The 13,437-nt window shown below is 36.8% G+C and overlaps 1 protein-coding gene across 2 annotated transcripts; it reads right to left on the minus strand.

Annotated features, from left to right (window-relative positions):
• Positions 1 to 85: 85 nt before the first annotated feature.
• On the minus strand, positions 86 to 6,219 carry LOC137389991 (armadillo repeat-containing protein 7-like). Of its 2 annotated transcripts, none has more exons than XM_068076200.1 (8): positions 6,158 to 6,219; positions 5,168 to 5,320; positions 4,968 to 5,066; positions 4,765 to 4,842; positions 4,274 to 4,340; positions 1,714 to 1,784; positions 1,506 to 1,597; positions 86 to 214 (listed from the first exon to the last, which is right to left on the minus strand). In XM_068076200.1, the coding sequence occupies exons 2-8, from the start codon at positions 5,274 to 5,276 to the stop codon at positions 200 to 202; spliced, it is 531 nt and encodes a 176-aa protein (XP_067932301.1). In that variant the 5' UTR covers positions 5,277 to 5,320; positions 6,158 to 6,219; the 3' UTR covers positions 86 to 199. The 2 variants fall into 2 exon arrangements, with proteins under 2 accessions (XP_067932301.1, XP_067932302.1); XM_068076201.1 differs by having other exon boundaries at positions 4,271 to 4,340.
• Between the last annotated feature and the right edge of the window lie 7,218 nt (positions 6,220 to 13,437).

Genomic DNA, 13,437 nt, shown 5'->3' on the forward strand with positions numbered 1-13,437 from the left:
CAGGCAAAAAATACAAAATATCTTCAACAAAGCTTAATCCCTATGATAAATTAAATTTTGTGGAAACGTGACACCGCTCCTGTGGAATGAAAACCCTTCAAACCATCATCAGATCGCAATTCCTTCGGCAAGCCGGAATGAATTAATGCTGCACTAATCGGTGATCCATCGTCTGACCTGTTACTCTCGGATCTCTCCTTCATCTGATGTAGTCCTGCACAAAATACAGTACAATACAGGATTTTAATGAAAATATAACATCACTACAATAAGACCTTACACGTAATACTGTAGTAGTTAACCGTAAAAAATTTGATAGTATTGCTATTAGCTTTATCTGAACATTTCCTAAGCACTGTAGGTATGCTGCAGGAAACTAACAAAATCCATATACATTATAAGATTAACCCATTTAGAGAAAGGTGGAAAATATTCAGAAATTTAAGGAACAGAGGACACTCGTGTCACCGTTTGGCCAAGGCTTGAAAATAAGTAGTTGTCATACCGCCTACATACCAAATGAAGAGAGGAATTTGATAAGGCAAATTAGTCAGTTTTAGATCAATGCATGTACATCCAGAAGTTCAATATGATTGTTAAACAGTTTGAACTCTATACAATTATTAAAATTTCTAGCAAACCAAGAAACGGCCTTGTAGCACAAATGATGGATTTATGACAGTCAAAGAAAGTCAAATACATGTACATGAAGTTTTCACTGCCAAGTGTTCTTATTGCACCAATAGCTTAAGTTGTGAAATCGCTCTTATTTGCTTGCAATAATGTAGCTCCACATATTTATCTTAAACGCTAAACCTAGATGCTGAACACTAAAACGAGACATTAAATAGAGTGCCCTGCATTCACCATAAAATAGCAGCCATATTTAATAACCTACTGCTATTAATACATTGATGGTAACTAATTAATTCCTACATGAATTTGTTAAATCTTTGGTTGCAATTTAGAATATAAATGCTATATAATAGCTAGGATGATCATTTTGTATTTTTCAGGATTATGTTTCCTTACTTCGATGTGAGAACAACTCTTGTTTTACAAGTGCAGGTTATGCCATTTGAATAATCTTAAAATGTTTTCTGTGTGTATTAATATATATGATCAATTGCTGTTAGCGCTGGAATGAAGACTAATTCCAAAAGACTATTAATACAACAATCAAAGGACATGATGTAGCAGGGATAATAGAGTTCCATTGCACAATCAGAGTCAGTTTTATAATGCAGCTTAATTGGACTCTGGATATCTGAAGGGAAGGTTAACAGTATAATCTTTCCTGTAGTTTACCGCTACAAGCACGCACAACTTTTACCGAAGGAGTGTGAATAGTGCTGATGTTTATCGTTTTAACCTTGAATTTTAACATTAAACAACAATTGCTGTTAAAGAAATGAACAATGATGCGACTATCAGCATTAAACTAGAGTTCTCAAGTTTCCGACTGTCAAACATTTTAAACGTCAGGGTATGCAACATCAGCTCACCTCCATAAAAATCGTTGCCAGATTCTTCACTCTGGTGTCTGATGACTTGACTAGCTCAGCCATTCTTAGTTTGACACTATCTGACATTATATCTATACAAAAAAGATTTAAAATTATCTGTAGGCGAAGAAATATCAAAGATATACTAGGTTATACTTTGAATGACTGGTTTTAGTGTACCAGACATCAGTTAAAATAGCTACTATACCTTTTCTGCTATCATTGTTGACCAGATACATGAGTGATGTGACAGCTTGTATTAGCATTTCACTATCATCACTGTAATGAAATGAACGAAGTTACTGTTACAGTAATCGTGTTTTTAATCAATTTGTTGGGCCGAATTTCTTGATGTACTCCTTATTAAATAATGGCCATTAATACTGCGGTACTGCCACACCTCGAGATACGAGCTTGATGCGTTCTGGGATTGAGCTCATATGTCAATTTACTCGAATCTCAAAAAGAGATTTCCTATATAAAATAAGCAAATACCAATTACCGAAAAACCTCTAATTGAACACCAACTCTAATTGAACGCCACCTCTAATTGGATGCCACCTCTATTTGATCGCCACTGCGAGAGAAGGGTTGAAAAATAGAGCGACACTCTCTGATCGAACACCATCTTCATTTGACCGCCACTTTGACAATCTTTGATCTTTACAGACCCATAATATCAATTGATCAGTAGAAGCGTGTCCACAAAATCATTTTAATGATGAATTGTTTACATCAATAACAATCAATTCTCTCGTTGTCCAACTCCAAAGCTTTTCGCTTTTTTTGGTTGAAACTTTGAAGGCAACACCATAGAAATACCGGTAATTAATAATTGCATCAGGCTAATAGTAGGTTCCTTGATACTTTGAAGTACACGTATATAAAAACTGGTTTACGATGGTAGATAAACGACTAGTTTTAGGGTGAAGGTTGCATTTAGCGAGCAAAACTTTTACAATTTGCATTTGTGCTAAATGCAACGCATAAAAATTTTGCTCTGGCAAAAAATGGTTTGAACGCTAATATCGACTAGTTCAGCAGAGCATAAGAACAGTTGAGGTCAGAAGACATTGTGGAAGGTATTGGACAACTAAAAGATGTTCGTTCCATCAAAAGCAACAATCAGAATGCAGCTACCCGAGCAAAGATGGAAATTATTTTGTTTTAAAAATGTTAATTTTTGACAACCGACAACCGGAAGATGTTCGTTTCATCAAAAACAATGATCAGAACGCAGCTATCCGAGCAAAGAATGCAAATATTTTTGTTTTAAAAGCGTCCATTTTTGTTTCCGTATGTAATTTAAATATGGTTCGTTTATGTCACTTGTTCACGAATATATATTTGTAGCATTTGATCGATTATCATTATATAACTTATAAATTTGCAGATTTATAGCATATTATTTAATACCATCCTTGCAGTTATCTTAACACGGCATATAATGGATTGACACCCATAACTCCTCTTCTATTGCAAATAAAAAGCCAGTTTTGGCTGCAACTGTAGCAAACATATTAATGAGTGCAATGAGCTTTCATGCAACATTGATAAATATAGATATAAAATAAAAATGCTTTTAAATTTAGAATGAAATAAAAAACTGACAGCTCTAACAAATTGCAAAGCAGGGCACAGGCTATAATATCATCACAGGTCAATTGCAAGCAATAGATGTGAACTGGTTGAGATATTTCTTAATTTCTCGATGCATATTTATTAAGAGATCTTTGACAAGTTGGAGTTAAGTTAACAGATTTATTGCATTCAAAAGGTTTAATATCACTTCGCTGAAAAAAGAGGGCAAAATAAATATAGACGACATTCGCTTCGCCCGTAAAAGGGTTAAATTTATTTTCTCAAATTTCTGACGAGCCATTTGAAAAAAAAACGCTAGTCTCTAGTTGAACGCCACCTCCGATTGAACGTAGTTGAACGCCACCTCCGATTGAACGCCACTATAGAGAAAGGGTTAAAAAATAGGGCACCATGGCGTTCAATTAGAGGTTTTACGGTAATCCGGTGCCATACTATGAAAAACAACATAAAACAGTATATTACGATGGAAAAATGTATTTTAATTGTTGTAATTTAGTACCTACATGATTAAAGTAACAAATACCTGTTTACCGTAGCTGTTAAAATCTGCAATAAAATGTAACATCACTATGTATACTACTGCAGATTTTTCCCTTCGAGATAGACCTAGTGGCGAACAAGAGAGACTTGTTAGAAATGTGTTCGGTATACGAAACTTTGGTGACGCTACACAACAGATACTTTAAAATTACCTTACAAGAATTTAGCTTACTAGACGCATACTTGAAGCTAAGTTTCAATTTTTTACAAAACTTACTTTAATTTTGTCATCTAATGTTTTATTATCTGTTTCCGGTTTGACACTCGTTGCCTCGCGTTACTATAACTTTTAGCCAACCTTTTGAAAACTTTTTAAACTGGTTCAAAGAGAAATACAGAGCGATGCTGTTCTTAAAAGCGGCCCGTACAGTGACAATCGAGAACTGGCTTGTATCTCAAAGATTACTAATATCTCAAGGGAGAAACCTGCATGAAATTCTACTCGTATTTAGATTTTCTTGCATGTTGGGGCACGTTGAAGTATGATTGCACAACTCTTAAGTTCTGAGCGAACAATTGAAGAACAGTAAAAGAAAAATTCAGCAACTGGGGGGTCAGACACTTTAAAAATCACATTATAGTGAGCCAATACATGTACATATATAGATGTATATTTAGAGCACTACCAGTTCAAGTAGTCCAGCACTAACTTAACTCCTCCATTCTCTATGTAGAAGGCCTTAATTCTCTTGTCTACAATATTGAAGGACAATAAGACAAATACTAACCAACAACGCAGCAACTCAGCATACCATGACAAGGCATTTACCCCCTGCAATGTCAGTGGAAACGAATAAGAAAAACGGGAGGGATTAGTGACTCATTCAGTGTAAGCTGACATACATAGAGGTAGCTCATTTATACCACATGATAAACACCTGCGAGAGCAATGCTCTTAAGACAGTGCTTTAGACATCTGTGATGACACCTCATACATGACAGAGCACAAACACCTGTGAGAACACAACACCCACGACAGAGTACAGACACCTGTGAGAACACCACCCATGACAGAGTACAAACACTTTTTGAGGACACATCACCCATGACAAAGTACAAACACTTGTAAGGACACATCACCCATGACAGAGTTCGGACACCTGTGAAAACAACTCACCCAAAGCAGAGTTGCATATACCAGTGAGGGCATATAGCTTAAGCGAGGGATCTTGATCCTCCTTGTCAGCCAAAACATCTGCAACAATGCAATCGTCTACTTTAGTTTAATAATATTTTTAGCGTGTTCACAACATCTCTATTTTGTTTGAGTTTCCTAGAATTTTCCTAGAGTAATGTAATGATTAGCTACATATAACATACCCAAAAACATGTCTAATACATTGAGTTGGCGGAGATAATCGTAGTTGATAGGGTCATAAGCAAAGTTGGCTAGATTCGCTAGAATCTCCCTCTTCGAGTCTAAAAAACAAAATACAAGCGGTGCATGTCAGACTGTGCAAGGCTGGTATTATTGGAATGCATTTAGTTTAGAGGTACGAGTTACTCAGAGTATAACTCACTAGAGCTTTCTGTCGACTGAAACTCCTGAACAAGCGACTGTAGATAGCTTAGCCGGCCTATGCCATACTGACCAGTGCGCTTGGCTAAGCGCTGCTTGCTAGAGAACATAGATCTGGTGATCTGAAGAGATCAGATGAAAGAGACACTCAGACCTGTAGGTGGAAATACTTTGCACAAGATTTCATAAAGAAATCCACTGAACTTATTTGCATAAAATTGATGATAAGCCCACAAAATTTAGAGATCTAAAAATGTCAGTACTGCTTGAACACTGTAACGCATGAATCTCGTATCCAGAGAATGTGGCAATCACATGATTTCAAAATAAGACTAGTACAAAAGTCATGATACAACCTCTGAAAAAGGTTGCAATAGTTGATAACTTGCTACTTTTAAGCTCCCCTAGAAACACTGAAATTACAAGCTGCCGGCATTTTACAAGGTATGTTCTGTGCCCAATACACTTTGCAAGAAACATTTCAGGTTTCTTTCTACACTAGGTCCTGCATATAACATATACAAACTTATTTGCTATGTGGTACAACTACTGAGTGGTAGATTACATTAGCTGTGGCCTTGCACTGAATAATGTTTTCATAAATTTATAAACAATTTATCATCAATGTTACGGAATATTATCAACTGTATAAATTGGTGCAAGCACATTCAATAAATTGGTACATGCAAAAATAATCATAATCTAAGAATTGTTGATCTAGATCGAACCTGTTCTTCAACAAACTGTCAGAAAAGAGCAAGCAATGTAAAATCTTTGTCTTAATTTTTGTTTTGAAGTGGAATGTATAACGTATCAAACTGTGTGCATGAGCTTTTTAGTATTACTAGGTTTCATGTAAAAACAAAGTGTTTTTGCCTATCGGAATAAAACTGTGATGCCAAGATGTACTGAACTAAATTGACATTACTAAGCAACATTTTATATTTGCTCTGTGTAAGTCTATACTGTTTACTATACTGTCTATACTTACACTGTTTGATTAAAATGGCTGTAAAAGTTGTGTGCAACTTTGCTATGATGACCAGTCTAACCTAAAAGCAAACTTATTCCGCAGAGCTATCCAATCATTTTGAAGCATTCACACCATCTCTCTACCCAAATAATTTTGTCGTTAGATATTTGTTTTTTGTTCGGGAGGAAAAAGCAAACAAAGTCACATTGTTGCTACAATCATCATAATTATTTGAAATAGTTTTTACCAAAAGGTTGATCACACAAAAAAAGTATCTCTGTGAGACTGGTGTGGCTGGCGTTCAAACTCTGATAAAATAGAGAGCAAAAATAACATGACTTAAAAATATTGTAAGGAACTCCGCCTCTGTTATTTCACATGGATCTTGAAACTATGCATCTCATTTTCTGTTATTAACATAGATATAGTAAACCCTAGATTGGCGAATAGCTATCATTACAATGGAGCAAAGTGAGGCGTATAATTGGCTGTTGTTTTCATGATGTTACGTCGCAGTAATGTGCATCACAGCATCAGAGCCTTCAATTAAGCAATGAGTTTATTAATGAAAGCATGCTTGTCATACTAGTTTTAAAGTCATACACATAACAATAAGACCAAATTTTTAGTGAAATGTTATCAAAGGAGACTACAACACCCTAGGTATATCCTGGATTGCCCATAACAAGACAGAACTTGTTATGGGCAAGCTCAAACTGAAGTTCTGATTTTGAAACTCAGAACTCGGAAAACAAACTCAAAACAAGAAGTTCTAAACAATATCATAAGCTATCTATGCCAATTAAAGACGTCAAGCAGAAAGCTGCTAGTTGAAAATAATAGGAAAGCCTTCATCATTGGTTTGGAGTCAGCAGCCAAATCTGTACATGGCATTGGTCAATATCTTTTCAGCAACTACCCTTACAGCAACTAATTCCTAACCTTTAAGATCAACCAGGATCACATTGAGACTCTGTTTTCCATGATACGATCTAAGGGTAGCTATAATAATAACCTGGATGTGCAGTGCTTTAGATCTGCACTTCGAGCACTGCTCATAAAAGCAGATATTACACCAAGTCCCAATGCTAACTGTATTGATCTGGATGTGAGCAGGGCTGAAAAAACTGGCCAACTCCTGCTACATTCTCTGGCTAGAAATAAGAAGAAAGAAGAGACAAAAACTGTGAAAAGTGACGATGAGTTCGGTGATGAAGAATATTTTTAACTCAAATGTGATGACTGTATCAAGTTCTTGACCGATGTAGAAGTGGGAAGTAGAAGTAGTGATGACATAACCCTAATCTCAGTTATAAACAGAGGAGGATTGACGACGCCAAACCCATTGATAAGTTGACATTGGGTTCATATTCACACATAGAGAGCTATGGTATCACACAGAGAGTTTTTAAACAAGTAACATCACAGACAATAACATGTCTTATTACATAACCTCAATCAAGGTTTCACATGCACGGTGCATGCCACCACTCTACTCCAAACTATAGTAAATCGCGAAAATCATAATACACTATGCCACTTCAAAGCAGGAATCTAGTTCAACCGACCTTAGACAAAAACTATTTCATCTAGTTATTTTCAGTCATTTCTAATGGGTGTTTAATACAGCGGTCCAGCTTAACTGCTTCTAAATCTTATTTGATTCATTAGTTTGTTGTTAGTTTAACTTCTATTTGGTCACTCTAAGTATTATCAATGATATAGAAGCTTCTAAATCATTGGTATTATCTATTACCATGTGTGTAAGATTCTTGCCTTATTCATCCAAAGACATTATATAAGTTTTATGTATTTTCAATAAAATGCAGTCTCAGAGGCATAAACAATGGCAAAATCGTGCAGTTTCTAGTGTCAACTCAATAGGAATTCATAGATCAGCTGATTCACTCTACACATCACCATGACGTTGCGTCATTCTATTTATAGGCCTCCCTTATTTTGATTATTCGCATATCTAGGGTTTACTATATCTATGGTTATTAACAACACTAAGCATAAACTTGTGCAACAGTAGACATAGCAGCGGACCGCTAATTCATTTACATTTACCTCTTTGCTCTTTTCATGCATTGCCAAAGCTCACTACCTAAAACTAACAATTTTATTCACATGTGTGTTCCACATGCAGACAAAAAGATGTTCATAGTCTGTTTTCTTTGTCCTCTTCAAATAATATATTAGGGCTAAAAGAAGGGTTCACACTAAAGCTCACATAAACTAAGTAATTATAAAAGTTGTGCTTGTTCTACTCATGACTCTTTTTAACAGCGAACTTAACCAAGCTAGACAATTGATCCGTAAACATTTGAGCAATGATGAGCATCGGGCAGCTGCAGCACATAGATAAGTCAAGTTAGTCAGCTGTAATTCTTATATGTTAAGCTTCCAGGGGTTAACTTGTCAGATATATAGAGAACAGTCTTCTAATTACATTGGCTTAATTTGGTCTGCCTACTTGGTATCACGTGACTTTTTAGATTAGTGCACTGCTGGAAAGCAGTAGCAAGACTGTGGCAAGCAACTTCAAACTAATAAAAGTATGAAACTTGCCCAATAGCTACCACAAGGACTTTGGCTGTAGATTAACCACAAGGAATTACTGGTTGTCATTGTCACAGCGAGGTTTGCCTAGACAATCCACTAGTATAAAATAGGTCCATTGAAGGAGTTTAAGATTTGTTAAAGGTTAGACAAGACTGAAAGAAAATTGTTTATTTCCTGAGAGAGCTCACAATACAAGATGTCCCTAATTGAGGGAACTCCAGCAATTCTTGTAAAAACGAGTTTTGAATGTGTTGTATATGCGTGCGTCTGCCTCGTGCACGATTGTATTGCAGAAACTTAGGTTATGTGCACTAGCCTGGCATTGGGAGGTCACACCACAAGTACGTAGGCCTATAGGAGTCGACCACGTGAATGGCTACAGAACTATTTGTTGAACAGCTACTAAGAGGCTCTGTTTTCATTCTGGAATCTTGTAGTGAGTGCATATAATTAACATGGCGTAGTTGGCAGGATCGCCACTGCATTATTTTCAAAAAGATACACGCTGTGATTCGCATTGTGATTTTTGTGTTGTTTAGTGTTTTACATGTTCTGCATCTCGTGGCAAGTGCTCCGTGTGTGCTTTTAGTGTAGTGGTGCTATTTAATAGCAGTGGTGCTTCTAACACTTCTGTAGTGTTCATGCTGTGTTTTATTACACATAAATTATGGCGTTCAATTTTAATGAGTTTTAATTTTAGTTTTAAGAAAATGGGATAGCGGTTATGTTAATGGTTCTTGGAAAAATGGCTAGGTAGTTTTCAAATCGTGGTAGAAATGGTTGACATGAAATTGGGTAAGGATGAGGATGACAAATTTAGTGGCTATATGAAACTTCTTGCGTCATTATATGTAAAAAGTGTGATGGTAGAGATGCTTTATGCTGTCGGTTTTCGTATGCAGAATGAAAATTTTATTTAAGAGGAAGCTATGACTCATTTAATTACTATTTATAGTGCTGATAAAAGTGTGTATGTAAAAATGATGAAGTTCGTTACTGTTACACAAATGGCCGGTGAACAGAAAAGTATATATTTATTATGAATTGAAAAGCTCAGTGAAAATGTCAATTTGTGTGGTAATGATAATATAAGGAGAGAATTTGCTCTTGCAATAGCTGTCAATGGCTTGCGAGAAGGTTTGCTACGTAGGCAGTTAGTGCAACAAACTGAATTAAATTAGAGAAGTTAAACAGATACCCTCATGGTTGAAAAACTTGTGAGAGAATCTGATGACATATTAGAAGGTGCTAGGTTTAAGGCTAGTGGTGTTAGTGCTTCAGAAATTAAGACAAAAACCTCCTGAAAATAAACATAAAATTAGAGGAGCTAGTTGTTATTCCAGTTCAGATCAAAATGCTTGTGAAGATGCTGAAATTAACAGAATTTCATTATGGCAGCGTAAAAGTTACTACGATGAAAGGTCTAAGAATAAATATTCTACAAAAGAGAGTGAAAAATTCTGGTTATGAGTCTCCTAAATATGAACATAGAAATAGGTATAGAGACTACAAAGAGTCTACTAGTGACTCTAGCATAGATATAACCACAATTGACGGCTTAATTCCAAGGATGGACAGTCACCTAAGAGTGGTGACGAATGTTATAACTGTGGTAGTCGAGATCGCAGGCTATGTAGTTGTCATGTAGCTAGATGTTTTGCCTGTAATAGGAAAGGTCATACTGGTATTGACTGTAAGAAATAATGTGCTGAGAATGCTTGGAAAAATGAGTATAGACACCGCTACAACAGAAGTAGTAGTAAAGAAAGTGATCGGAGTTGGGCACAAGCTACAATAGACAAGATAAAAATAGTTCGTGTTCCCATTACCCTAGTAAAAACAAAAGGTTTTCATCTGCAGATTCTAAATGACTTTAAACAATAAAACTTTAGGACCTTGAAGGTGAATGGTAGTGAAGTTGAGTTCCCATTTTATACTGGTGCTGATGTTTCTACTTTGACTGTTAAGACATCAAGCAAATTCGGCTAAAATTTGAAAGAGCCAGATTGACACTTTAGTGATGCTGATGGCTTTAACCTTAAACCTTTAAGGACCAGTAACATAAATATAGAGAGCTCATATTGTACTACTGATACTCCTGTATATATTTTGGAAAGTTCGAGATGTAATCTTTTAGGAATGACAAAACTTAAAATCTTAATCTACTTGCTGTCATTAATGGCATGTGTACAGATAATTTTGATCCTGTTAAGGAATTAGCTAAAATGCTTGAAGGTTTGAATACTATACCTGGTATGCTCTCAGTCACCCTGCGGGCAATGCAGAGCCTGTCAGGTTATATTCTCTAAAGTCAATTGCAGCTGGGTTAAGGTCTCAGGCTAAGAAAGAGCTCAATAAAATGTTCTCTGACAAAGTCATAGAAAAAGTTAAAATTTCTACAGATTGGTGTTCGGGTCTAACAATAGCTCCGAACCTGGTAGTAAAATCAAAATCCGTATAGATTTAACCAATTTAACTAAAGGTAATGCAACCTGTAGTCAATAAAGTTCAGTTCTCCGAAGTAACATGAAATCTGATATTATGTCGCAGGAAGAAGTTGATGCCCGAAAATGTGACATCAACAGGAGGGAGGTCCAAACTGCCTATGCTAGAGCTATAGCAAAGCTCCAATAGAAAACAACCTAAATAGCTAGGTTGAGATGGACTGACAGATGTACAAGACCCTGACAAGCTTACATAGGCTTACTTACACGGTATCGGACACCGCCGCTGTCAAAGGTAAAGTGATTAGAGGCAAAACGGCGTATGCATGTGACAACATGAACAAGCGCCAGGATACGCCAAAGAGCAACTTGTTATGGCTGAGGTCGTTGGTGACAGTGCCAAAAGTGGCACTGGCAGTAACGCCAGTGAGGCCGATGAAACCCGATTCGAACATTAGTGTAACTAAGGATTGGTTTGAGAAAGTTGAGGCTGATGAGGGTGATGCAGACATTATGTAGCAAAACCAGGAGATGCCTGTGACTGCTAATGACAGCGAAATGGGCACAGCGTCAGTTCACACATACTCTCACTCCGGTGAGGGTATGGAGGCTTTGCATGTGCAGGCAATGCCTAAGGAGCCGAGCTCCAGCAAGGCTAATTTTGCAGGTGGTGGCAGTAGTGGCACTAGAGGTGATGGTGGAGATAGGAAGGACAACCTGAACATGGACCTGAGCAAGACCAGAGAAGGCCAACTCTTGAACCAAGAAAATCGGTTCGTAGGTAATGATGAGTTCTTGTGAGGTCATAAAAGACCTGATGGACGCCGATAACCTCGGTGATGATTTCCTGAACCAGGAGAACCGGTTTACGCTTAAGGGAGAGTTTTAATGCGTCCTAAAAGAACATCTGCATATAAAGAGGTATGTTCCTTTTTGTTTTTAAAATCTCTTCCAAAATGATTTCAGATTTTATGCTTGTTAGTGTGTTAGGCCTGACACCCATTTAACCAACTTAAAAAAAGGCATGTTGTATATACATGCTTTCTCTGGTGCCTGATCGATTGCAGGAATTTAGGTTACGTGTGCCAGCCTGGCATTGAGAGGTCACACAGCAAGTACATGGCCCTATAGGAGTCGACCTTGTCAACGGCTACGGAGCTATATATTGGACAGCTACCAAGAGGCTCTGTTTTCATTCTGGAATCTTGTGGTGAGTGCATTTATTTAATAGGATGTTTAAACAATGATAAGCAAACCAACTCTGAAATATGTGCTTGCGGCACAAAAGAGAGATAAAACCCCAAAAGACACACATGTACATACAGTCAAGCAGGAATTCAATGTGCTGGCAAACTCTAACAATAACAGCTATGTTAATCAGTTCTTCAGCAACATAATAGATCATAATCAGCCAAAACGGGTACTGATTGAAGACTACAGCTGTTCGAGATCTATTTTGCCCTCATTTACAAAAAAAGCTGTAAGCCCAATATTATTTTTTACAATATTATATAACGCACAATTTGCAAAAGCCCCTTTATGAGTGTATGTTTACGTTTTTTGCAAAGTACATTGTTCCACCTTATATTAACCCTAAATCTGGTTATATTGCAGGTTTTTTGATGGTGCCAAGCATACCTGCTAACTCTCACGCAATCACCCCAAAGAAAAAATGAAAATGCGTGAGAGATGCGTGAGATTTTTGCCCCAATTTCCACAATTTTCCCCAACTTCCACGCATTGCCCCACTCTTGGGTTGACAAGTCTGGTGCCAAGTGTTTGGTATTTGACTATTTATTTGGGGAAATTAATTTTAAGAGAGTTAATTGAGGAAAAATAAAACTAAAATATTAATTTAACAAGTAAGCCAACCTACAAAAACCGTTTATACCTCTAGTTCGTTAGGAATATCTGGGTAAAAAACAATTAAATGGCTAGCAAGTTTTACCGAAAACGTATCCTCTAATTTAGTATGCATAATCCTACTAGTTTAATTTTAGTCAGAGAATCTGTGTTGGAACTAATTAAGAACTCTTTTTGCAATGAGTGTATAAACTAGCACCGCAGCCTGCTGAAAACCGTGCATGGGAAACCCACTTCGCAGGTTTTACTTCTACGACTGGTAGAAATAAAAAAAAACGTGCTCTAAAATTTTGTAGCTCAATTCTAATCTAAACGCATTTCTTTCGGATTTGCGATGATGTGGTAACGCAATTCCTAATCGGTAGTATAGTCCTTCACTGTAGTAACTCACCAGTTACGATCATTCGTTCACTCGCCGCTAGGTCC

The sequence above is a fragment of the Watersipora subatra genome, chromosome 3 (genome assembly GCF_963576615.1).
Source record: "Watersipora subatra chromosome 3, tzWatSuba1.1, whole genome shotgun sequence".
Taxonomy (NCBI): domain Eukaryota; kingdom Metazoa; phylum Bryozoa; class Gymnolaemata; order Cheilostomatida; family Watersiporidae; genus Watersipora; species Watersipora subatra.

Excerpts from the sequence above, each read along its gene's own strand:
- LOC137389991 (XM_068076201.1), bottom strand. The coding sequence starts at position 5,276 with ATGTTCTCTAGCAAGCAGCGCTTAGCCAAGCGCACTGGTCAGTATGGC. Across the intron at positions 4,843-4,967 it reads TGTATTAGACATGTTTTTGG|ATGTTTTGGCTGACAAGGAG; the intron begins GTATGTTATATG and ends GCATTGTTGCAG. Across the intron at positions 1,785-4,270 it reads CTGGACTACTTGAACTGGTA|TGATGATAGTGAAATGCTAA; the intron begins GTGCTCTAAATA and ends ATTTCATTACAG.